At 46.4% G+C, this 27510-nt stretch overlaps 1 protein-coding gene across 1 annotated transcript in view; it reads left to right on the plus strand.

Moving 5' to 3' along the window:
- Positions 1-281: 281 nt before the first annotated feature.
- LOC122385602 (vacuolar protein sorting-associated protein 13A-like) overlaps positions 282-27510 on the plus strand; it is a 68870-nt gene continuing 41641 nt past the window's right edge. The window contains exons 1-7 of the mRNA XM_043373982.1: positions 282-500; positions 22285-22557; positions 23004-23235; positions 24990-25161; positions 25500-25696; positions 26455-26629; positions 26971-27099. Of these exons, the coding sequence (XP_043229917.1) occupies positions 22417-22557; positions 23004-23235; positions 24990-25161; positions 25500-25696; positions 26455-26629; positions 26971-27099 (1046 nt within the window). The 5' untranslated portion in view covers positions 282-500; positions 22285-22416. The remainder of the gene's footprint in view (positions 501-22284; positions 22558-23003; positions 23236-24989; positions 25162-25499; positions 25697-26454; positions 26630-26970; positions 27100-27510) is intronic.

The raw sequence follows: 27510 nt of genomic DNA on the forward strand, positions 1-27510 counted from the left end.
TCAAACTCCAACTCCACAAACCACATCCACTTCACTCACCATCATTTTCCGTCTCATTTGGCCATTGGCCGCTGTGCTGACGGCAGCGGCGGACCCTCTCAGACCCCCGGTGGGTCGAGCGACACCTCCCGCCCCCGCCCCTCCCCGCCCCGCCCAGTGTCGTCGTCGGCGACGGGCGGCGGCGGGGTGGCGGTGAAGCTAGGTATCGATCGGGCCCGCCAGCTGACCGGGCAGAGCTAACCGACCATACGGCCGAGAACCAGTCTGACGCTCGGTGGAGCAGGGTCGCGCGGAGAGTCAACGACTGTGGACGCGACTGTGGACAGTGGAGGGTGTGTGGTGTGCTTTGTGGATCTTGGAGGGTGTGTGGACAGCAGCTGTCGGGGCTTGTGTTGGGTGTGAGGAGCCGGTGAAATGAAGATGTGAGGAGAGCGACGCCTGGACTCGTGGGCCTGCCCATTGAGAGAGTTCGGCAACAGCGGTGAATCAAAACTGAACAGGTCAGTCGCCTGAGGCCGGGATAGGGACCTTTATTACGGGCATTTCTTTTTTATGGGCGTGTCCTCTGGGACCATTGAAATGAGTACTTACCTACTCCCAAATGGCTACCCCAGTTGGTATACGTACTGAAAAAAGATAATTAGCAAGGACTCGTCTGGCATATCCTAAATTTGTGTTTTGCCAATGCACATGCCCACTCATATTACAATTGTGATTCACACCATCCGCCTTCCATTTGATTTGAATCGACAATCGTCTTGCTTTTGAACAGTATCGATCTTCAACAGACGATGCATGCCTTTTCTACTCGATGAACCCGACACAATACGAGCCGGTAGTTGACCTATCGACAGAGGAGGCTCCGTTTCAGTTTGGCCCTATCTGAGCCAGTGTGCGGGACTGTGGCCAAATACCTAATGGGGGTCACAGCGCACCCATGGCAAGCGGCCAGCTCACAGTGAGGTGTGAGTGGGCTAGTGCTACCGTGGCATTGATGGGTAGACAGAATGTTGTTTTCGTCATTTCCAATCCGTGACAGTGAAAAGAGAGCTCCGGCAATGAAAGGCGTTTGCGGTTACTGCGATCCCGTTGTTGAGAAAACTTTGTTGATCGTCTAACTCACGACTGAGCGAGAGAGAACCACTCAGTCGCGGCTTCGGCCGAGCGAGCTACCTGCATTGCGGTACAGCATAACTTCAGGCGCTTGTTACTAGCGCCATCTATGGTCTATGGACTGAGTTTGTGTTAGGGCCTTGCGGTACAGCATGCATTCAGGCGTTCCTGCTACTGCCATCTATTGATTACCAGGAAAAACACGTGGCTGCGGAATTGAGAACGGTACGACCTAATACAGAATAACAGAGCTAAACAAAGCGTTCAAAGACGGACAACAAACATCACATGTTTCTATATAATGGTTAGCTAGGGCAATACATAAGTAAGTTCCTGTATGATTGACTCATTTTATTTCAAATCGAGTAACAACGTCCTCTGAAGGTCGTTGAGATTGAGGGAGAGTTTTTCGAGTGGGATTCTGTTTCGTTCCTTGTGACTAAACATATCTTGCCCGTCTTTTGTCGGCTGCAGCGGGGGGGGGATATTTAGAAGGTAAAGAGGGAAGGACAACAGTCGAAACTGTTGGCGCGATATTCTTATATGCAATTCAAATGAACTCTGATGCAACTTGCAATTGATAAGAGTGGATGAACGTTTTAGCCTGTAACTTTTGTTTGCCTTTGTTCAATTGTTCACTTCAGTTTCAGTCGCATGTCTGAAAATTCGGTCGTGTGACAATGATAGATAGAACGATTTTTATTACATTGAGATTCCTATTAGCATACGACAGATGCCAATTGCTAAACCAAACGTCTCTTCGTGTCGATCGTGATTATAGTTTGATACCATAGTTTGATGTTGGGTTATTTTAGGGTCACGCAGCGCACAATTCCTTCACAATAACAGAAGCGAATCACGTTACCTATATGTTATGCTGTGAGTTGTGGTCGACCGTCGGCGTGTGTAGGGTGAAGTCGTATAAGAGTACGCACTTAGTGGATTTCTTGCTCTCATTTGTTTAATATTTGAAGGAAAGAAATCGCAAACAAGGAATATTAAAGTTCATTGAATTAGCCATCAACCCATGGGGCAACGATCCTTCAGCGTAAATGGAAGTGGTCTAAAACTGACATTTTCTGAACCGTTGCACTTGCGTACTCTTACATAGGGTGAATAGGTCAAAAACGCCCCCCTTAAGCGCGAAACCTTCTGACACTCAACCCAACACAGATTACTTAAACCTTTGGGCACCATCATGTAGCTCATTCTTTTTACTACGCTTTGAGACCAAGAAAAGACACCTGCGTGTGGTATTTAACCCCCCAAAAAGGTTTTCGCATACCCTTACAAAAGGGCGTTTTGCCCCATACCCTGGGTAATACGCCCACACCCATGTGCAAAGCGCCCCCACCCCATCCATCAACAGAAAATGATGAACATGGCAGAACTTGACGTCATTCTGCCGTCATTTGTGGTCAACCTATCATAGTCTTTGGAATAAAATTTTGTTGCAATGTGTAAAATGGATGCCCGGAGGAGTCCTGAAAGTTTGGTGACGATATCTGCAGTCGTTAAGGATATATCAGCAAAAAAGGACAGGGAGAGGCCTTTTCGGCCCCGACCTACAGGGCGCTACCATGCACTCTCACCACCGTGCAAAACGCCCCCCTTTCAGAAAACTGGGGGCGTCTTGCCCCATGCATCGAGTAGGCGTCTTGCCCCATCCACTCCATTTCCGGTCAACAAAATATTGACAAAAAACGCGCCACTAACGCCGCAGCATAATACATTCAACAGAATGACAATAAAACGCAGTTTTGAGTGATGTGCACAATAGCAAGTTTTGTGTTATAAAGAGGGCATCAAAATCTTAGGAATCTTCTGTAAAAACAACAAAAACAACACCCAAAACCAACATCAGCACCTACCCACGCTGCTCCTCAAGACGCAGAACCGGAAATAGAGACCTACGTAAACAAGCAGCTGACTGTTCTGAAAGACAGGATAAAACACCTATCCGTCGATGAGAAATACGATTTTTTAAGGGGAGGCGTTTAACCCAGGGGTGCGTTTTCCCCACAGTTACCCTATGGGGTGTGTAAGAGTACGCACGCCAGGCGGGTGGAGTACGCAAGCATATGAACACACACCTATGCAGCTTGCACTGTCCAAATGCTTAACTTCAAACTCAGAAGGCAGTTAAGTTAATTCTAGTATCCAAAAAGAAAACATAAAATAAATCTTTCAAGTCAATTAAGGAAATAATCATGTCGTGTGTTTCTTAAAAAAAAATGCACAATCAAAAAGGAGAATAACTCGTATTTGGAAGAATTTCGGGTACGCATCTGCATCACAGTGCTCCATTGATGATATACCTACAAAACAATCGTCATTGAGCGATAGATTAATAATTCTATATTTCTGTATATTCGATTTAATGTATAATTCTACGTACTCATACTCTCCTGAACAGTGCGTCCTCTTACCGTACATGCAATTCGCGCACAAAGAACCCCGAAACGTTGTGCAAAACTTCGCAAACAGAATATTGCACTGTACAGTATTTCCCCAGATAACCTCACAAGTTTCCCACAACAATAACGGAAATGTGCCTTATCTCAACTGCCAAGTATCAAAATTATTGTACCATATCATAATAATATCATAACGCTCGAAAATAATATTCATCGCCTTAAACTCAACAGCGTCGCCGCTCAACGCCCACGTTCCGTTGGTGACATGCACGCACTGGCGGCTTCATGTCACTTCATGAACTCGACAAACCCGCGTTGCTAAGCAACCGAAACAGCTGATGCGTACTCTTATCGCCCGCGTACTCTTACCCGCCCTTACCCTATATCTTGAGAAATGTGCGGTGAAACGTAACCTACCGTAGGTAGGTATAGTGTCAACGTTTGGCTTTTGTTTCACTTCAACCGGAGCTGCTAAAAGCAATAACAGACCACAATGATCTTTTATTGCGGCAATGCGGCAGTGCGATGCTGCAACTTGCAACCGTCAGTCGTCCTGGTTTAGTCTCGGGCCCTAACATATACCCTGGCCCTAACCATCTTCATTCTAGTTATTACTGTTCTAAGTTCCATCCCGAGTAAATCTCCCGTTTAGGCCGTTAATGAATTAGGATTCACTGCAAGTGCACTCCCTCTTATTCCTTCCCGTCTCTCGTCCCCTCCCAGTGCCATCTCGTCTCCCATTGGTCGCTGCGGCCCTGCAGTTCCGTCTTCCAAATCTAGTCTCGTCTAGTTCCATTTTCATCCCCCGTCTTAGTGTCGCCCTCCTACGTTTCGGTTCCTTTCCATTCCGTCTTCCACCTCGTTCCCAGTCCCGTCCCCGCTGTCTCAATCTTGCAGTCCCGTCTACCATCGCCCTCGCCTGTGCATACTCCACCGGATACTCAGACTTTTACCCGGCACCACTCGCCACCTTACAGGTGTTGGCTGCACTGCACGTCGACTCATGTCGGCGCCGTCAATCTGCGACAATCAGTCATTGCCGAGGGTTTGACAACTCAGCGCCGCACCACGGCCCACGCACTGCTATAGGCCGGCTAGTGTGACGGTGAACAGGGCCCAAATAAATCACACAAAAATTAGAGAAGGCAAGGCAGCGTAATGGTCAGGCGTCTGTCGATGCAGTAAGAGCATACGGGGTTGTGATAGTTTCTAGCCTATCGGTCCGGTGTAAGGTGTTCTCCCCAAATCTTGGAATCCGATTCGGTAGATATTATGACGATACATTGACATGATTTAGGCAAACCCAGCAATACCTGTCTGCCAAAGCTTTATTATAATAAACTGATAATCTTCAAAGACACAAGGTAGGCACGACGTCAGAATTCCCTGCCTCAACGAATGCCTTTAACGGTTTCGGGTTATTTGCGCTCTAGCCCTCGCCCGTAAACGGCGATCTGCCACCTTCGCCCATGCAGGGGGGGGGGGGGCTGGTGCGACCCCCCCTTGGCGTTTGAAAACGGAGCGTCGTAGAGCTTAGCGGAAAAGACCAACGGATTGCTCTCGCCGAGATCTCGCGATTGGTGGTATATTTTTTGGTCCTAGGTCAACATTTGACCTACTTTTGACCGGTCAAAGGTCAAATTTTCGGAAAAAATAAACTTTTTCAACTTTCCGCGGCGATTGCGGCAAAACGGTGGGAGATATCGACTTAAAACCTTCACTATCGTGTTCCTTGATCAATTCTCTATCGTTTGGTATGTATTTCGTTTCCCTAGCTCTAAAAATGGCGCGTTGGGAGCGCCGGAAGTCGGCAAGGTCACAGTCAGCGGCAGAAATTCGAAAAATCAAAATTTAAATTTTTGAAATCTGATTGTATTTTTGGATTTGGGAGGTCCATTTGCTCCCTATAGAAGCTAATATTGCTGCATATTCCCATTGAGGTGACAAGAATTAGCAAAATAGTGGTTCGGGCGCTTTTCAAAAATAGTACCGTTCCTCTTGTGACGTCATAGCTCCGTGACCTGACCTGACCCGGTCAAGTTTCTTATACCATATGATAGCCAATACGTGCCCCAACATGCATGGGAAGTTTCATCACGATCCATCAACCGATGTCCGTACCACCGGCAGGAAACCTCGGGCGTTGGCAATCAGTTTGTGAAAATCCGGCCGGAGGCTGTTCCCTTTGTGACGTCATAACTACGTGACCTGACATGACCCGGTCAAATTTTTTTTTTTTATCAAAAGATGCGCAAGGTTTGCCCCATAAGGTACCCAAAATTTGGCGGCGCTGCGCGCCGCCGTTTTTGCACTATTTCCGAAAAGCCTCGGGGGGGGGGGGGTTGCACCACCACCCCCCCTACATGGGCGAGGGCTAGGCTCACTGCTGGCGCTACCGCTGCCGTACCCTGCCGGACGGGATGCAGCTTTCAATTCAATTTTGTAAAATGAAGAAATACACCACCACTTGACTATTCCTTATTTTGTTTTGCAAATTTAGGTGAAACCACATGAAGCTGTAAATGCGTATTTGTGCAGTGACTTCAACTACAAATAAAATGCAAAATAATATTGCCATTATAGTTCGCCGTTCGGTCGGTAGCTGACTTCTGAGCGATGACAGATGATGTCCGTGAACTTAGCGACGTATACGTATACGTATTCAGCGACGAATTCCAAATCACTTCAGATTCATGGCATGGGTTAAGTTGACCATGCTGAACACGAATATGACATTTATTTTAACTTTTGAGCTGATCTTCATGGTTAAAATCCGGTTTAAATGACGGGGAACCGCATAACGTCGCGAAAATAAAAACCCACGAATTCCAAAGTGTATGCAAAATGTAGAGCTCATCCAGATCTAACGTCCGTGGAAGAATCCAAGCTCGTGGCTCTTTAACTTCATGGTTAAAATCCGGTTTAAATGACGGGGAACCGCATAACGTCGCGAAAATAAAAACCCACGAATTCCAAAGTATGTGCAAAATGTAGAGCTCATCGAGATCTAACGTCCGTGGAAGAATCCAAGCTCGTGGCTCTTTAACTTCATGGTTAAAATCCGGTTTAAATGACGGGGAACCGCATAACGTCGCGAAAATAAAAACCCACGAATTCCAAAGTATGTGCAAAATGTAGAGATCATCCAGATCTAACGTCCGTGGTAGAATCCAAGCTCGTGGCTCTTTAACTTCATGGTTAAAATCCGGTTTAAATGACGGGGAACCGCATAACGTCGCGAAAATAAAAACCCACGAATTCCAAAGTATGTGCAAAATGTAGAGCTCATCGAGATCTAACGTCCGTGGAAGAATTCAAGTTCGTGGCTCTTTAACTTCATGGTTAATATCTGGTTTGAATGACGGGGAACCGCATAACGCCGCGAAAATAAAAACCCACGAATTCCAAAGTATGTGCAAAATGTAGAGCTCATCTAGATCTAACGTCCGTGGAAGAAACCAAGTTCGTGGCTCTTTAACTTCATGGTTAATATCTGGTTTAAATGACGGGGAACCGCATAACGTCGCGAACATAAAAACCCACGAATTCCAAAGTATATGCAAAATGTAGAGCTCATCCAGATCTAACGTCCGTGGAAGAATCCAAGCTCGTGGCTCATCGCCTTCATGGTTAAAATCCGGTTTAAATGACGGGGAACCGCATAACGTCGCGAAAATAAAAACCCACGAATTCCAAAGTATGTGCAAAATGTAGAGCTCATCCAGATCTAACGTCCGTGGCAGAATCCAAGCTCGTGGCTCTTTAACTTCATGGTTAAAATCCGGTTTAAATGACGGGGAACCGCATAACGTCACGAAAATAAAAACCCACCAATTCCAAAGTATGTGCAAAATGTAGAGCTCATCCAGATCTAACGTCCGTGGAAGAATCCAAGTTCGTGGCTCTTTAACTTCATGGTTAATATCTGGTTTAAATGACGGGGAACCGCATAACGTCGCGAAAATAAAAACCCACGAATTCCAAAGTATGTGCAAAATGTAGAGCTCATCCAGTTCTAACGTCCGTGGAAGAAACCAAGTTCGTGGCTCTTTAACTTCATGGTTAATATCTGGTTTAAATGACGGGGAACCGCATAACGTCGCGAAAATAAAAATCCACGAATTCCAAAGTATATCCAAAATGTAGAGCTCATCCAGATCTAACGTCCGTGGAAGAATCCAAGCTCGTGGCTCAACGCCTTCATGGTTAATATCTGGTTTAAATGACGGGGAACCGCATAACGTCGCGAAAATAAAAACCCAAAAATTCCAAAGTATGTGCAAAATGTAGAGCTCATCCAGTTCTAACGTCCGTGGAAGAAACCAAGTTCGTGGCTCTTTAACTTCATGGTTAATATCTGGTTTAAATGACGGGGAACCGCATAACGTCGCGAAAATAAAAACCCACGAATTCCAAAGTATATCCAAAATGTAGAGCTCATCCAGATCTAACGTCCGTGGAAGAATCCAAGCTCGTGGCTCAACGCCTTCATGGTTAAAATCCGGTTTAAATGACGGGGAACCGCATAACGTCGCGAAAATAAAAACCCACGAATTCCAAAGTATGTGCAAAAGGTAGAGCTCATCGAGATCTAACGTCCGTGGAAGAATCCAAGCTCGTGGCTCTTTAACTTCATGGTTAAAATCCGGTTTAAATGACGGGGAACCGCATAACGTCGCGAAAATAAAAACCCACGAATTCCAAAGTATGTGCAAAATGTAGAGCTCATCCAGATCTAACGTCCGTGGCAGAATCCAAGCTCGTGGCTCTTTAACTTCATGGTTAAAATCCGGCTTAAATGACGGGGAACCGCATAACGTCGCGAAAATAAAAACCCACGAATTCCAAAGTATGTGCAAAATGTAGAGCTCATCGAGATCTAACGTCCGTGGAAGAATTCAAGTTCGTGGCTCTTTAACTTCATGGTTAATATCTGGTTTAAATAACGGGGAACCGCATAACGTCGCGAAAATAAAAACCCACGAATTCCAAAGTATGTGCAAAATGTAGAGCTCATCCAGATCTAACGTCCGTGGAAGAATCCAAGTTCGTGGCTCTTTAACTTCATGGTTAATATCTGGTTTAAATGACGGGGAACCGCATAACGTCGCGAAAATAAAAACCCAAAAATTCCAAAGTATGTGCAAAATGTAGAGCTCATCCAGTTCTAACGTCCGTGGAAGAAACCAAGTTCGTGGCTCTTTAACTTCATGGTTAATATCTGGTTTAAATGACGGGGAACCGCATAACGTCGCGAAAATAAAAACCCACGAATTCTAAAGTATATCCAAAATGTAGAGCTAATCCAGATCTAACGTCCGTGGAAGAATCCAAGCTCGTGGCTCTTTAACTTCATGGTTAAAATCCGGTTTAAATGACGGGGAACCGCATAACGTCGCGAAAATAAAAACCCACGAATTCCAAAGTATGTGCAAAATGTAGAGCTCATCCAGATCTAACGTCCGTGGCAGAATCCAAGCTCTTGGCGCTTTAACTTCATGGTTAAAATCCGATTTAAATGACGGGGAACCGCATAACGTCGCGAAAATAAAAACCCACGAATTCCAAAGTATGTGCAAAATGTAGAGCTCATCGATATCTAACGTCCGTGGAAGAAACCAAGTTCGTGGCTCTTTAACTTCATGGTTAAAATCCGGTTTAAATGACGGGGAACCGCATAACGTCGCGAAAATAAAAACCCACGAATTCCAAAGTATGTGCAAAATGTAGAGCTCATCCAGATCTAACGTCCGTGGAAGAATCCAAGTTCGTGGCTCTTTAACTTCATGGTTAATATCTGGTTTAAATGACGGGGAACCGCATAACGTCGCGAAAATAAAAACCCACGAATTCCAAAGTATGTGCAAAATGTAGAGCTCATCCAGTTCTAACGTCCGTGGAAGAAACCAAGTTCGTGGCTCTTTAACTTCATGGTTAATATCTGGTTTAAATGACGGGGAACCGCATAACGTCGCGAAAATAAAAACCCACGAATTCCAAAGTATATCCAAAATGTAGAGCTCATCCAGATCTAACGTCCGTGGAAGAATCCAAGCTCGTGGCTCAACGCCTTCATGGTTAAAATCCGGTTTAAATGACGGGGAACCGCATAACGTCGCGAAAATAAAAACCCACGAATTCCAAAGTATGTGCAAAATGTAGAGCTCATCGAGATCTAACGTCCGTGGAAGAATCCAAGCTCGTGGCTCTTTAACTTCATGGTTAAAATCCGGTTTAAATGACGGGGAACCGCATAACGTCGCGAAAATAAAAACCCACGAATTCCAAAGTATGTGCAAAATGTAGAGCTCATCCAGATCTAACGTCCGTGGCAGAATCCAAGCTCGTGGCTCTTTAACTTCATGGTTAAAATCCGGCTTAAATGACGGGGAACCGCATAACGTCGCGAAAATAAAAACCCACGAATTCCAAAGTATGTGCAAAATGTAGAGCTCATCGAGATCTAACTTCCGTGGAAGAATTCAAGTTCGTGGCTCTTTAACTTCATGGTTAATATCTGGTTTAAATAACGGGGAACCGCATAACGTCGCGAAAATAAAAACCCACGAATTCCAAATTATGTGCAAAATGTAGAGCTCATCTAGATCTAACGTCCGTGGAAGAATCCAAGCTAGTGGCTCAACGCCTTCATGGTTAAAATCCGGTTTAAATGACGGGGAACCGCATAACGTCGCGAAAATAAAAACCCACGAATTCCAAAGTATGTGCAAAATGTAGAGCTCATCGAGATCTAACGTCCGTGGAAGAATCCAAGCTCGTGGCTCTTTAACTTCATGGTTAAAATCCGGTTTAAATGACGGGGAACCGCATAACGTCGCGAAAATAAAAACCCACGAATTCCAAAGTATGTGCAAAATGTAGAGCTCATCCAGATCTAACGTCCGTGGCAGAATCCAAGCTCGTGGCTCTTTAACTTCATGGTTAAAATCCGGCTTAAATGATGGGGAACCGCATAACGTCGCGAAAATAAAAACCCACGAATTCCAAAATATGTGCAAAATGTAGAGCTCATCGAGATCTAACGTCCGTGGAAGAATCCAAGTTCGTGGCTCTTTAACTTCATGGTTAATATCTGGTTTGAATGACGGGGAACCGCATAACGTCGCGAAAATAAAAACCCACGAATTCCCAAGTATGTGCAAAATGTAGAGCTCATCCAGATCTAACGTCCGTGGAAGAAACCAAGTTCGTGGCTCTTTAACTTCATGGTTAATATCTGGTTTAAATGACGGGGAACCGCATAACGTCGCGAAAATAAAAACCCACGAATTCCAAAGTATATCCATAATGTAGAGCTCATCCAGATCTAACGTCCGTGGAAGAATCCAAGCTCGTGGCTCAACGCCTTCATGGTTAAAATCCGGTTTAAATGACGGGGAACCGCATAACGTCGCGAAAATAAAAACCCACGAATTCCAAAGTATGTGCAAAATGTAGAGCTCATCGAGATCTAACGTCCGTGGAAGAATCCAAGCTCGTGGCTCTTTAACTTTATGGTTAAAATCCGGTTTAAATGACGGGGAACCGCATAACGTCGCGAAAATAAAAACCCACGAATTCCAAAGTATGTGCAAAATGTAGAACTCATCCAGATCTAACGTCCGTGGCAGAATCCAAGCTCGTGGCTCTTTAACTTCATGGTTAAAATCCGGCTTAAATGACGGGGAACCGCATGACGTCGCGAAAATAAAAACCCACGAATTCCAAAGTATGTGCAAAATGTAGAGCTCATCGAGATCTAACGTCCGTGGAAGAATCCAAGTTCGTGGCTCTTTAACTTCATGGTTAATATCTGGTTTGAATGACGGGGAACCGCATAACGTCGCGAAAATAAAAACCCACGAATTCCAAAGTATGTGCAAAATGTAGAGCTCATCCAGATCTAACGTCCGTGGAAGAAACCAAGTTCGTGGCTCTTTAACTTCATGGTTAATATCTGGTTTAAATGACGGGGAACCGCATAACGTCGCGAAAATAAAAACCCACGAATTCCAAAGTATATGCAAAATGTAGAGCTCATCCAGATCTAACGTCCGTGGAAGAATCCAAGCTCGTGGCTCATCGCCTTCATGGTTAAAATCCGGTTTAAATGACGGGGAACCGCATAACGTCGCGAAAATAAAAACCCACGAATTCCAAAGTATTTGCAAAATGTAGAGCTCATCCAGATCTAACGTCCGTGTCAGAATCCAAGCTCGTGGCTCTTTAACTTCATGGTTAAAATCCGGTTTAAATGACGGGGAACCGCCTAACGTCGCGAAAATAAAAACCCACGAATTCCAAAGTATGTGCAAAATGTAGAGCTCATCGGGTGAGACTAAATGCTTACTTCGAAATCTAAGCTGCGTTGCGGCATTGGCGGTTATGTGCGGCGTGTATGCCGCATGATTAGTAAGCGGCGACCACTAAATTAAAAGCTCAATAGCTTTAACCTGTTTTCAATGGATAACACTGCATACGAAAAATGTCCATCGCTCTCGTCATGGGATATTTAGATTTAAATAACTAACTTATCTATATCATTGTTTTGAACCAAATTAAAGGGATTATCAGGGTTTAAAAATTGAAAGGAATCGGCATAAATTTCCAATCAATGAACTCCCCAGACTCTGCCGATTCTAAAGATATGCATAAAATGTAAATCGGTACCAAAATTTGCGAGATATAGCCGTTTCAAAATTGACAAAATTGTACTTACTCACGCAAAACAAGTACTTGGGCGGCCAAGTTGGCCCATCGCTAAAATGTAAACAAAGAGCAGCCTTGGGAAATTTCGCCAAGGCCGCCGCACCGCACTGGCGATTTCCACAAGACTGTTTTGTTTTTGTCTGTTGTTTTTAGGGCCTTGCAACAAGATTTCAGTGCTTGGCATTGGATTTGGATATGAACAAATTGAAGATTTGCTTTTCAATAAGACAGCAAGAGTTATCAACGTTGCCAAAGTTATTATATGGGTGTGATTTGAATAGCTTGTTTGCTGATCATCAAAATCTTGATGTTAATATCATTTAAATGTCAACAATTTTCAAGGGTAAATTTGAGTGTTTTATTTCAATAAATTGAAATGTAAGTGCATCAGGCACAAGAGCTAAGTTTCAATCTGATTATTTTGTCAAGAGTGGTGAATCTAATGTAACGTCTTGCGAGAAAGCTTACCTAAGTGACTGAAGAAAGCTCTACAGTTTTTAAAATCAATGTTGATCTGTTTTTTTCGAGCAACGTGTTGTACAACATGATGTGACATGACCTCTGTGTCCTGTACGTCACCCATGCTGCTGCAGCAGAGCCCCGGCTTCAACTATAGTTTGTTATGGGTGGGCTCTCCGTGAACGTCTTGGTGCGTTTCTACATATTGTTGCTGTGAAAGGACTGTACATGAAAAAATATGTAACTTGTATGTTTTTTATTGCCCTGGTACCTACTTAATGTATATTTTTGTTGTTTATGAGTGATAAATGAATATATTTTGAGGAAAATTGAGTCATTTCAGTTTTAGTTTGTGGAACAGAACAGAAGAAGCTGATGAGTGTGGATCATGCTTCAATTGAGAGAATCATCCTCAGTTATACATATAAGCATGCTTTGTAAGCTCCTTGCATTTTGCCAGCTTCTACTTGCTAGTCAAAGTTGTAAGAAGGGTTAGGGAGAACAATTGGTACACATGCCACCATGTGCAATCACCAAACGAATGAACGTGAGGGCCAAGTCCTTCACACAGCATGGATACTTATAGGTACTGCACTAATGTATAATGTTCATTATGTTCATATTAGCAACTCACCCAGGCAGCCTGCCTTGTGGTATTTCTGAGTTTAAGATTTTGCAAGACTCACACTAATCAATAAGGTAAATTATATTGATATGTATGGATGAACAATGTGCAAAGGGGTCGCACGTGCCTGCTCAGTGCTCAGCCATGGATGCACGTGCCTTCTCAACAATGGTCGTGCTTGCAGACATCTCCATGGACGAACAATGTGCAAAGGGGGGGCCGGGGGGGGGGCGTGCCTCCGCGGCCGCCTGTTGGCTCAGCCGCTGCTGCTGCTTGGCGCCGCTGCTAAGCGCTGCCGGAGACGCCGCTCGCTGCCGGAGCTGCCGGAACAGTCACCGGAGCTGCCGCCCGCTGCCGGAGCTGCGGGAGCCGGGCCCGCCGCCCATCTGTCAGGAGCGCCGACGGCAGCACGCCCGTCTGTCAGGGTCTGTCAGTGCCGGCAGTGGACGCGCGCGGGTGCGGGCCGGGTACGGACGCGCGCGGGTGCGCGCCAGGTACGGGTGCGCGCCGGCTATGGACGCGCGCGCGCTTGCGTGCCGACGATGGGCGCGCGCGCGCGCTTGCGTACCGACGATGGGCGCGCGCGCGTGTATGCCGACCATGGCTGCCGCCCGCTGCCGGAGCTGCGGGAGCCGGGCCCGCCGCCCATCTGTCAGGACCGCCGACGGCAGCACGCCCGTCGGTCAGGGTCTGTCAGTGCCGGCTGTGGACGCGCGCGGGTGCGCGCCGGGTACGGACGCGGCGTTCTCGCCGGGCAAGGACGCGGCGCGCGCGCCGGCTATGGACGCGTGCGCGCTTGCGTGCCGACGATGGGCGCGCGCGCGTGCATGCCGGCCATGGCCGCGCGCGTGCGCCCCAGCCATGGACGCGCGCTAATGCGCGCCGGCGATGGGCACGCACGTGCCTGCTCGGCAATGGATGAGCGACGAGCGTGCCTTCTCGGAAATGAGTATACATGCAGACATCTTCATGGATGGACGCTTTCAATATGTTCAATGTGTTGAGACGGATCTGAGTAAATTGGAGAGAAACTAGGATAGTTTTAGTCCTGCTCAACTGGTTCTGCCATTAAGTACAAACACCACCTTGCTGCCAACTGCTTACCAAATACCGCATCTGTTGTACCCTTGCATGATGCATATGTACATACAGAAACAATTACAGTCTGTTGAAATCTGAAAACATGCACTGCTGAGCACTGTGGATGAATCTGTATGAACCGTGTGGCCCAGTGAAACCTTCTGGACCAGGTTATAATTGACAGTGAATTAGTAATCAATCCTTGCGAAGAGAAAATAGATGATTGTGCCTTAGATGAGCATAATGAAGAAGCGTTCCTGAAGTTGAGTTAGTGGCTTTCCATCATCCATGCCAGATGGCCAAAACACACCATTTCAATACTGTCCCAAAAATATATTTCAAAACACTTATTGCATGGCTATACACACCAGCTTACTCGGTCACCACACTCAAACCAAGGCCATATAAGGGTAGTAGTATAGCAGGCGTCACACTTTTTTTTCAACCATGAACGAACGAAGAGAGGCGCTGTAGGTTAGGTTGTAGGTAAGGTTAGGTTTGGTTCGGTAAGGTTGGATGACAAAGCAACTCTGGGTATAGCGCTTCTCCTTGGTTGCAAAAAGAAGTGTGACGCCTGCTTTATGACTACCCATATAAGTAGACTCAAACACAGTCTACTGATATAAACGTCACTGGTCTCAAGTCTGCTCAATGCACCAGTTGTACACTACTCACAATACGTAAGGACTCAACGTCAGCCACCAATTTTCTACATCAAATTCACATCAGGTTTTCAAAGTAACAATGTATGTGCCACTTCTGTACTTTGTGCTACAAACACAGAATAAATGATATCAGTCAGCAATGCATTGCTCATTGTCAGCCAGTCTGCAGTCAGTCTGCAGGCTTTGCAAGTAAGTGCAAAGTCTGCGGAGATCAGTTGCTTTACACACCACCAATATCATGCTGCAATGTGCTCAAAATATGCCCAAACACCAACAACAAAGCACAACCATGAAGCACCACTGATAACACTTAACCTCAAAGCACACAACATGATAATTTATTTATTTTGAGTACCTACAGAAACAGAATGTCTCAAGGCCACTCGTGCTCACTCCGAAATCTGCCAAGTGCCAGTCGCTCAGCCTTGAACATTGACATTATTTCATCTGAAATCTATTTTCTTCACTTGATCAAAGTTGATCTGCGTCATACATCTTACAACGGATGTCTCGAATTATTGGTAACGTTCAGCACTTAGGATTAACATTACAAATGATAGGTAACTTTGGTTCAACGTTCCATCCAAGGTTCTTCATTGCTGGAGCTATATCACTTTCAAGTTTAATTGCTTGAACTAAGACATTCTTGAATTACACTCGGGATGAGCTTAGTTTGAAAGCACACAACATAATTTTTTTAATTATTTTGATTTTTGATAACCCACAGGATATCTAGACGCTACACGCACTGGCTACAAAGCCCACAAGTCTTGAACATTCAAATATGAATAGGAACAGCTTTGTTTTGTTTCGCACAGATTTCGCACATGGCGGGATGGCGCCATTCCGTCCAACTCATACAGCTTCAGAAATTACAACAACACACTCAACTTAAGGAATATCCGTCAAACAAATCTTATTTACGACGACACGAGCCAATGCTAACAACGGTTGCCAGCTGCGCTAGAGATATTGGAGTGGAGACGTCAGAGAAAAAAAGTCTTTAGATTTCTCCCATTTCCCCACGTAACGTTGAACGGCCGTTGCGGCCTTATCTGGTATGCGACGGCCTTATCTGGCATAAAAAATATCTCTAGAAGTCTCTAGCTAATGTTAAGCCTATGGACTTATAGGGAAATGTATCCGAGTACTTGGTACTGCCTCCTCCAGGTACTGGCTGGCAGACGGATCAACTTTGGAGGCCCACCATTTGGAAATTAGGCAATTTTGAGACGAATGACTTCGGATTGGGGCCTCAGCCACCTTCTTCTACACGTTTCACTGAGTAACTCCGAAATTTCGGAAAAAACCCTGATAATACCTTTAATACTTTCAACTTGACCCTCGCCCGTATTGGTGTTTTTCCAGCCAGTAACGCATAAGGTTTCGCCGTTTGCCGTTTCGCTCCTGATCAAGCTAGAGCTTCGCGGAAAAAACGAGCGTGTTGCCAGTGACGAGAGGAAGCCGATGATATCTAATTTTAAGGTCCTAGGTCATCGGTTGACCTTCCAGGTCAGGTCAATGACCCAAAAGGCGGGAAAGTTGGGACCTGTTAGAACGTCGTAGTGTGGCTCTTATGGGGGTTTTCGGGGTGCTGATCACGAATATCATGCTAGTTTTGATGACAGATGATGTATTCATTCATTTAGGCCAGGTCGGGTTAGGTCAGGTCAGGTCAACCAGTAGAGGTCCTGCCGGGTATTTGTAGTACCTAGGTGTCAACCGCCTCTGACAGCCTCGTAACATGTTACGAAGGCACCAAAACTACTTTTTAAACGTTCATGTGGTTGCTTAATTCGAATTCAGCTCGAAAAACTGGCCTAGAAACATGTCAAACTCGAAAAAGTGAACCGAGGTCACCAAAGGTCAATGACCTGACCTTCAGGTGACCTTGACACCCACCCTAATGCATGGGGGCAACATCATATCACATGTTTGAACGCTTGAAACCACGAAAAGACTGCAAACGCGCTGCTAATGCGAGCCGACATACGCTGAATCGCGGATCCGGCCAAACATGGTCTCGAAAAGTAGGTCACATGTCAAAGGTTATTTGCGTCAGGGTCATGAAATTTTCAGGGTAGGTGTAAAATTGATCAACGCGAGGGTACTAAAAGTTACGTCGTGATCGGCCGCTTTTTACGCGAGTTATTCGCGAAAAACCGAAGGGAGTCCGTTCGACCCCCCCCCCCTAAAGGGCGAGGGTTAACTCACAGTCCGAACTCCGGACAAGTTCGGTCTTGTTTGTGAATTTGTCGGAGCATCACCTAAATCTAGTGGAGAGATGATGGAGGGAAACTAGGCTTTTAAGGAGGGAAGGGAGTCGGTGACGGTCAGGGGCACTACAAGCAGAGCAGTCATAAGCTGGTGACAGGGCTGACATACCTACCATGTTTTGATAGCATGACTGAAACAGACTTTTTGGGTAGCCAGGAAATCGCATGTGAGAGCCTATTGAAATTCTTACATCGGCCTTTATATGCATGAGTCGTATACAGGTGCGGGATTTGGCATACGATTTCCAGACAATTGAAAGACTGTTTGGAGCCAACGAAGGAAGGAATGAGTGAGTACCTACTAAGTTGAAAGCATTAATTTGGTTCAAAATGATGATGCAGATAACTTACTCATTTAAATCTAAATATCTTATGACGAGAGCGATTGGCATTTTTGGTATGCAGTGTTATTCATTGAAAACAGGTTGGAGCGTTTAAGTTTTTAATTTAGTGGTCGCCGCTTACTAATCATGAGGCATACACGCCGCACATAACCGCCAATGCCGCAGCCCGCAACACAGCTTAGATTTTGAAGTAAGCATTTAGTCTCACCCAGCTCATCCAGATCTAACGTCCGTGGAATAATCCAAGTTCGTGGCTATTTAACTTCATGGTTAATATCTGGTTTAAATGACATTAAAGAACCACGACATTGGATTCTGCCACGGACGTTAGATCTGGATGAGCTCTACATTTTGCACATACTTTGGAATTCGTGGGTTTTTATTTTCGCGACGTTATGCGGTTCCCCGTCATTTAAACCGGATTTTAACTATGAAGGCGATGAGCCACGAGCTTGGATTCTTCCACGGACGTTAGATCTGGATGAGCTCTACATGTTGCATATACTTGGGAATTCGTGGGTTCTTATTTTCGCGACGTTATGCGGTTCCCCGTCATTTAAACCAGATATTAACCATGAAGTTAAAGAGCCACGAACTTGGTTTCTTCCACGGACGTTAGATCTGGATGAGCTCTACATTTTGCACATACTTTGGAATTCGTGGGTTTTTATTTTCGCGACGTTATGCGGTTCCCCGTCATTCAAACCAGATATTAACCATGAAGTTAAAGAGCCACGAACTTGGATTCTTCCACGGACGTTAGATCTCAATGAGCTCTACATTTTGCACATACTTTGGAATTCGTTGGTTTTTATTTTCGCGACGTTATGCGGTTCCCCATCATTTAAGCCGGATTTTAACCATGAAGTTAAAGAGCCACGAGCTTGGATTCTGCCACGGACGTTAGATCTGGATGAGCTCTACATTTTGCACATACTTTGGAATTCGTGGGTTTTTATTTTCGCGACGTTATGCGGTTCCCCGTCATTTAAACCGGATTTTAACCATGAAGTTAAAGAGCCACGAGCTTGGATTCTGCCACGGACGTTAGATCTGGATGAGCTCTACATTTTGCACATACTTTGGAATTCGTGGGTTTTTATTTTCGCGACGTTATGCGGTTCCCCGTCATTTAAATCGGATTTTAACCATGAAGTTAAAGAGCCAAGAGCTTGGATTCTGCCACGGACGTTAGATCTGGATGAGCTCTACATTTTTCACATACTTTGGAATTCGTGGGTTTTTATTTTCGCGACGTTATGCGGTTCCCCGTCATTTAAACCGGATTTTAACTATGAAGGCGATGAGCCACGAGCTTGGATTCTTCCACGGACGTTAGATCTGGATGAGCTCTACATGTTGCATATACTTGGGAATTCGTGGGTTTTTATTTTCGCGACGTTATGCGGTTCCCCGTCATTTAAACCAGATATTAACCATGAAGTTAAACAGCCACGAACTTGGTTTCTTCCACGGACGTTAGATCTGGATGAGCTCTACATTTTGCACATACTTGGGAATTCGTGGGTTTTTATTTTCGCGACGTTATGCGGTTCCCCGTCATTCAAACCAGATATTAACCATGAAGTTAAAGAGCCACGAACTTGGATTCTTCCACGGACGTTAGATCTCAATGAGCTCTACATTTTGCACATACTTTGGAATTCGTTGGTTTTTATTTTCGCGACGTTATGCGGTTCCCCATCATTTAAGCCGGATTTTAACCATGAAGTTAAAGAGCCACGAGCTTGGATTCTGCCACGGACGTTAGATCTGGATGAGCTCTACATTTTGCACATACTTTGGAATTCGTGGGTTTTTATTTTCGCGACGTTATGCGGTTCCCCGTCATTTAAACCGGATTTTAACCATGAAGTTAAAGAGCCACGAGCTTGGATTCTGCCACGGACGTTAGATCTGGATGAGCTCTACATTTTGCACATACTTTGGAATTCGTGGGTTTTTATTTTCGCGACGTTATGCGGTTCCCCGTCATTTAAATCGGATTTTAACCATGAAGTTAAAGAGCCAAGAGCTTGGATTCTGCCACGGACGTTAGATCTGGATGAGCTCTACATTTTGCACATACTTTGGAATTCGTGGGTTTTTATTTTCGCGACGTTATGCGGTTCCCCGTCATTTAAACCAGATATTTACCATGAAGTTAAAGAGCCACGAACTTGGTTTCTTCCACGGACGTTAGAACTGGATGAGCTCTACATTTTGCACATACTTTGGAATTCGTGGGTTTTTATTTTCGCGACGTTATGCGTTTCCCCGTCATTTAAACCAGATATTAACCATGAAGTTAAAGAGCCACGAACTTGGATTCTTTCACGGACGTTAGATCTGGATGAGCTCTACATTTTGCACATACTTTGGAATTCGTGGGTTTTTATTTTCGCGACGTTATGCGGTTCCCCGTCATTTAAGCCGGATTTTAACCATGAAGTTAAAGAGCCACGAGCTTGGATTCTGCCACGGACGTTAGATCTGGATGAGCTCTACATTTTGCACATACTTTGGAATTCGTGGGTTTTTATTTTCGCGACGTTATGCGGTTCCCCGTCATTTAAACCGGATTTTAACCATGAAGGCGATGAGCCACGAGCTTGGATTCTTCCACGGACGTTAGATCTGGATGAGCTCTACATTTTGCATATACTTTGGAATTCGTGGGTTTTTATTTTCGCGACGTTATGCGGTTCCCCGTCATTTAAACCAGATATTAACCATGAAGTTAAAGAGCCACGAACTTGGTTTCTTCCACGGACGTTAGATCTGGATGAGCTCTACATTTTGCACATACTTTGGAATTCGTGGGTTTTTATTTTCGCGACGTTATGCGGTTCCCCGTCATTTAAACCAGATATTAACCATGAAGTTAAAGAGCCACGAACTTGAATTCTTCCACGGACGTTAGATCTGGATGAGCTCTACATTTTGCACATACTTTGGAATTCGTGGGTTTTTATTTTCGCGACGTTATGCGGTTCCCCGTCATTTAAACCGGATTTTAACCATGAAGTTAAAGAGCCACGAGCTTGGATTCTGCCACGGACGTTAGATCTGGATGAGCTCTACATTTTGCACATACTTTGGAATTCGTGGGTTTTTATTTTCGTGACGTTATGCGGTTCCCCGTCATTTAAACCGGATTTTAACCATGAAGTTAAAGAGCCACGAGCTTGGATTCTTTCACGGACGTTAGATCTCGATGAGCTCTACATTTTGCACAATCTTTGGAATTCGTGGGTTTTTATTTTCGCGACGTTATGCGGTTCCCCGTCATTTAAACCGGATTTTAACCATGAAGATCAGCTCAAAAGTTAAAATAAATGTCATATTCGTGTTCAGCATGGTCAACTTAACCCATGCCATGAATCTGAAGTGATTTGGAATTCGTCGCTGAATACGTATACGTATACGTCGCTAAGTTCACGGACATTGACAGATGCCGTTTTACAACTTCCCACAATAGTCGTCCGCTTCGCTATACTTATCATTCGCATCCTTCTAGCGCACCTCATTCTGCTCGGAAGCCCGAAAACATATCTCTCAAATTTCCGATCCGTCCTGCAGGAGCTCGCAGATATCAAATTTCCCGGTCGTGTCGTATCACCACCGCAGGGCGCTCCGCCGGCGGCGGTGGGGGCGCGGATTGGGCGCGGAGTGGTGGGGAGGAGAGGGGGCGGGCTCCCGGGATGTCCTTGGCTGCTGGCTCGCTATTGGTGGATGAGTGCCGCCCAAACCGGTCCTGCTGGGAGGCCAGCGCTGTTCCGCGCGTACGCAGTGTTTGTGTCCGAGTTTGTGGAGAGTGTGGGCGTGCGGCCTCGTGAGCATGTGACTTGTGAAAACGTGCCGTGCAACTCGTGAATGATTGAGTATGATGAAGTGTTGATGTGAAGTATAACGTTTTGGTTTGTTCTGTCCTTTTTGGATATAACGTGCTGGGCTTATTGGATTGAGCAAAAAGCAAGAGTCAGACTGGAGTTCATCCACGTGATCGTCTACGACAAAGGTCAAACAGAAACACTCCGGTCGGACCACGCTCATAGCTCAATCGTGCCAGTCCGCCCGTTTTTTTTTTTTTTTTTTTGATTCAGCATTCGACCCAAGGAAGGTTTTGAAGTCTTTTGTGAAGTATTTATTGTTCCAGTCAATTTCAACTAGCGTGTTACGATCAGCGATGCAGGTAGCCTTGACCCATCACTGGGTTTGGCACAGGCTTCCGTTCACTGTTTATCGTCTGCGCTCATCCGAGAACCATGCGCTCTGGCACCTGTTGAATAGCCTAGCGCCGTTCCCTCCCCTCCCCTCCCCGACACGTTTCCCCTCTTTGTTTGTCTGATTTCATCTGCATTCTTGTGTCACTGACTCTGTCTTTGTTCCTCCGTTACCGCGTGAGCTTTATACGAATCTATTTGTACTGACTTGGCACCGTTTTATCGGCTGATACGAGTGCCATAAAAAGTGTCCGCTCCTTGTGAGTTGTGGGCTTATTAGCCCTATGGTGTAGTGCCTTGTTTATCGGTACCACTCACGTATACCTGCTGTTCTTATTTAACACTTTAATCACGGAATCTTTGGTTTCAGGCTCGCGATGGGTGCCGAAGTCTGCCTGATGGCGCAGGCGACCTGACCTCGTCTGAGAAAACAGCCGGCCGGACCCGATCCGCTGCCCGCAATCTCTTCTACAAAGTATAACCCCACCACAACACCGCAGCCATGTTCGAGGGTGTAGTCTCCTACATTCTCAACAAGTACCTGAGCCGGTACATTGAGAACCTGGACACAGACAGTCTCAACATCAGCGTATGGAGCGGTCACGTGGAACTCACTGATCTCACACTCAAACCGGAGGCGCTGGTGAGTTTTCCTGTTCTCACACTAAGCTCTACTACCTACTCGTCGGGGTGTCTGCGGAGCCTAACGCTGCCAGGCGGCGGGTTTTTGACAGACTTAGGCCTGCAATAAACTCGGTCGGGTTTTGAGATATAGCAACAACATCTGGTCGTTCAGAGCTTATTTTCTCGTCGGTAGCACGTGTTCAGAGCTCTGGACACTTGGGCATATGGTCTGAAGATTGGTTGCAGATGGGCCTGTGGTTTCGAAATAGCTGAGCTGGGCTCGCGTACAGTAATTTAAATTTTAACACTAGATGTTGTTTGTACTGTACTAGCAGTTGCGTATAGCGCCGACGAAATGCATCGAACTTTCAGATGAAAGGTGAATTTATCGTTACATTGATGGCAATTAACCGAAGACGGACTATGATATGATCCCTGCTTTGACCGTGAGCGCCTCGTTTTCAGGCGGGTCTGGAGCTGCCTGTGTCGGTGACCCGCGGCACGGTCGGCCGGATCTCTCTCGCCGTCCCCTGGACCAGTCTCTGGAGCAGTCCTCTGGTCGTCACTGTCTCTGACGTGTTGGTCCTGGCCGCTCCCGTGGCCTCCCGTCCCTACGACCCAGAGTTGGAGCAGCGGCTGGCGCGGGCTGCCAAACGCACTGCTGTGTCCCGACTGGAGCGGGATGATGCCATACCAGGTCAGAGGGACTTCCACAGCGGTCAGACGCTGGAGGTCACAGGGGTGCGTACTGCGTGAGGGCTCCCTATCGTGTTTGAGGCTGGTGAACTCATGTGATATGTATGATGGAATAATATCACATTATGTAATCGTCCGTCCGCCGACCGGCACGACAGTCCCCGATGTATCGTAACCGGTTTAGAGTGTGGAATCGCTCCGATTGCGGACCGGAAATCAATCGACCCTGACCTGCCGCCAAAGACTCAACTATAGACTCGACTGCCCGACTTGAGACGAGACTCGCATTGACTGGGTTCGTGGTAGGAGAGCGGCAGCCTCTCGCTCCCGGTCAATACCAGAGGCTGTGTTCAGAAACCACTCGGCGACTCCGCCAGGCTGGGCAGGATCGGGCAAACTTTATGACGGCTCTGTATTGGGCTCAGCAGCTATCGCCATGGATGGTGGTTATTGGTTTGGATGGGGTTTCCCGGTTATTACGCTGAGCTAGAGTGATGTCTGTCGTCTACAGCTGATGCTGTGGTAGTTACAGGGAATGGCTCGGAAAACTGCCGATAACTCGCAGTAGAAATGAATTATTGATGAACCAGCATTAGCGTGCAACGCTATCGTAATGCTGACGGACTGTAACGATATTGCTGGGAAAATTCCATTGCCCTGTGTCGTTTTATTAGAAGCCATTACTGACCAATAAAGGTTGCAACCAGGGATGCGGAGCCGGAGCCGGAGCCGGAGCCGGAGCCGCCGGAGCCGGCATATTTTGCCCGGAGCCGGAGCCGGAGCCGGAGCCGTGAAACAATATAGCCCGGAGCCGGAGCCGGAGCCGGAGCCGTCAAAAAAGGGGGCGACTCCGGCTCCTTTTCTTACGAGGAAACAATTATTTACCTAGTTCGGTTTGACAGTACAAGGCGTAAAACAATGTGGTATTCAAAATAGCCTTGTTATACAAATACAGAAGCAACGTGTACCAATCCCATCGCCTTTTTTCTTCCACCCATATTTAATTGATCGCATAGGAGATATACTGAGTAGAAGCCGGAGCCGGAGCCGCCGGAGCCGGAGCCGCCGGAGCCGGATCATTTTACTCGGAGCCGGAGCCGGAGCCGGAGCCGGAGCCGCAATGACATTTCACCCGGAGCCGGAGCCGGAGCCGATTTTTTTCTCCGGAGCCGGAGCCGGAGCCGGAGCCGTCTGAAATTTCCACGGCTCCGCATCCCTGGTTGCAACTGTTCTACGGCTTTCCAATCATGAGGTCAGCTTTTAAGCTCTTTGATCGGTAGATACCAGCTGGATTAACATTGAGGCTCTCGTGTAAGTACATGTCGCTTTAAGTAATTCGCTTTGTTTACCTTCGATCGTTGTATGCATTTTATACACGTATGCCACCATGGTTTACATAATATACTTCCTCTTGTATGGCACAACCCTTCTATTCCAAACATCCCGTCCAACTTTTATGCGCCGTCTCCTGGCAGGAATGCCACTGCTATCTCGTTACCCGGATCGTTGATGTCGCTAGACTCAATGTTTACATCCTCCCATCTCTGTTTGGACAGATTTTACACAACTTTCCAGAACTGACATTGTGTATCGCTGCATGAGTCCTTACTCCTTACAAGTTTCAACGCTGATGCTCGTGAAGTTTCGACTAAGTATACATATCTGTAACTCGTGTGAGATGTTTTTTCATCTCTAATTTATCTCTTGTCGCTTGTCCCTGACCTAGCTATATCTGTCCGTGTTTTTGTTCCGTAGCGAGTGACGAACCGGCCGGCTTCTTCGAGCGTCTGGTGGCCACCATTCTGAAGAACGTGCAGGTGTTCGTAAACCGCATCCATGTGCGTTACGAGGACACGATATCCACGCCCGATTGTCCGCTGGCGGCCGGACTCTGCATCCAGAGCATCTCGGCTGAGACCACCAACAGGTAGGTGTTGGCATTCTGTATCGAAAGAGCTTCAACCTGTCGTGCCCTAATGCGTCTGGACCCGGCGAGATGGATATCCGTAGACATTCTACCATTTCCAGAACGATGATCACGACATATATGAACGGTATAATTCCTGATGCTTGACAAAATTCAGCGGCCATTTGCCGTGCACTGTATCGGGGAAATACGTGACTATGCGTAATGGGGATACCTCGTACTGTCCAACCGCAAATCCATCAACTCCCATTCCATGCCATCACCAACCCCATGACCTCCTACTCACCTCGCGTGCTCGGACCACTCTCCCCTTACTCCACTCCTCCGTCCGTCGTCAGCAAATGGAAGCCAGCCACGGTCGGTGCCGACGCGAGCAGCGTCTACAAACTGGTGCGACTGGAGTCCATGTCGGTCTACTGGAACCCTTACTGCGACCGTGGCCGGCTGGACACGGATGAAGCGCAGGAGGGATGGAGGGCGCTGATGGCCGACACGCTAAACACCATGGCTGTGAGCGAGGAGCGACTCGAGTTCTGTGAGTGGGGAGAGGAAAGGAGGGGAGGTGCGCTTTGTTGATATGGGTATTTGGGAGTAAATGTGGGCCACGTGGGTCAGATTGGTTCACAAGACTGATTTCAGTTGTCAAGCATTAGGTATCACGAATAAAAACACGATATCGTGGAGTGCGTGGGCTGTACAGGGCCACGCAGCTGCACATGATTCAATGCGTTTTTACGGTGAGTCATCGATGGTTGTCTAACTGCCGTTTGTTCGGTCAGGCATAAAGGTAAGGTCAGTACCGGATAATCTTCCCTTTGTTTGACAGTATAGAGCCTTCGTCAACTCGGGTGAAGTTGCATCTAACGCGGCACTCGGTTTGGCTTCCTTTAGCCTTCCGGAGATCATTTGAGAAAGGGCGAGCGTTTCGTGCTCTTCCGGCATTACAAAGTCTGCGGAAGCCCCACAGCCGTGAAATGGATGTGTGCAAGAACTTCCTCATGTGTTGAGAAGTTCTCAAAAGATTATGGCAGTTGGCATAAGTGATTCACTTCACGGATGTAATATTTGTGTTAGATTCTCATCTACACCTTTCTTCTTCTGTATTATATGGCTGTAACATTTGAACAATGAAGCCTGGACATTGCTTCATAATTATTCAGACTTAATTTTCGACGGTGTTCGAAAGCTACTGAATTGATACTTATATCGATTCATGACTGTTCATGCTTGCAGCGGTGAAGCCACTGTCTGCCAAGATTTGGTTTGTAACTGGGGATCACTTCATGCTTGCAGTGGTGAAGCCGCTGTCTGCCAAGCTGAAGGTGATCCTGAACCTGTCTCCGGAGCGGACGGTGCCGCACCTGCTGGCCGATCTGGTGCTGCAGGACACCAGCGTGCAGCTGTCCCGTCAGCAGTACCTGAGCCTGGTGCACGCGGCAGACAGCTTCAGTCGCATGAAGGTCAACAGGTCAGTGACGGGACGGCCGCGAGATGACGGGGAACCTTAGCCCGTAATAATATTGGTTAGCTTGAATGCGATGACATGTTATTTATTAGATTATGGGGGGGGGGGGGGGTCGGCATTTCTTCGAGTGAGTGATAATACGATGGTGTGAAGATAACGTTTTTTAACGTACCGAAAGAGTGAAAAATACCGTTTCCACTCACATCCTCTGGCTATAGGTACTGGATATCAATAAATATGTGCTAGGATTTGCAATGAGCTTGTCTGCATCATTCGGACTCAGTTCAAGGAGTAGAAACGCACTGAATCGCTCACTTTTTATTCTATTCTTTATCTCTTTTCAGTCAATATCGCAAATACCGGCCCACTGTGGAGCCTCACGGCAATGCTGCGAAATGGTGGAAATACGCATATACGTGTATCGTGGAGAAGACCATTCGTCCGTACTCCTGGGAACGGATCAAGGAGCACAGGTAATGTCCCGTTTATCACAGGCGACGTCGCATTAAGCAGACAGGTGACACCAAACTTTACGAGCTGGATATCTAATCACAATGTATCGCCGTTAAAACTTGTCAAGTACATTGGCAAAGCATTGATCCAGCTCGTCACATCGACCACAAACGCATGTAAAGCACGTATTACAGGGCAGTAACATTTCATGTCACGTATGCATTTAGTGGGAAACGGACGTCGCCATGCCGGGCAACGGATATCATGCGAATGATTTACGCGTTCTGGGAATGTATATCCGACGGAACTCAGCGCATCAAATATGAAAACGTTGGACGAAAATTCTCTCTGAAACTCAACTCTAGCAACGTCATTCATCATTTCCCTTACTCTCCAAAAATAACTGCCAGTCTTTGTGGTTCATGTCGAGC

The sequence above is a fragment of the Amphibalanus amphitrite genome, unplaced genomic scaffold (assembly GCF_019059575.1).
Source record: "Amphibalanus amphitrite isolate SeventyFive unplaced genomic scaffold, NRLGWU_Aamphi_draft 000224F_arrow, whole genome shotgun sequence".
In the NCBI taxonomy this organism is placed as follows: domain Eukaryota; kingdom Metazoa; phylum Arthropoda; class Thecostraca; order Balanomorpha; family Balanidae; genus Amphibalanus; species Amphibalanus amphitrite.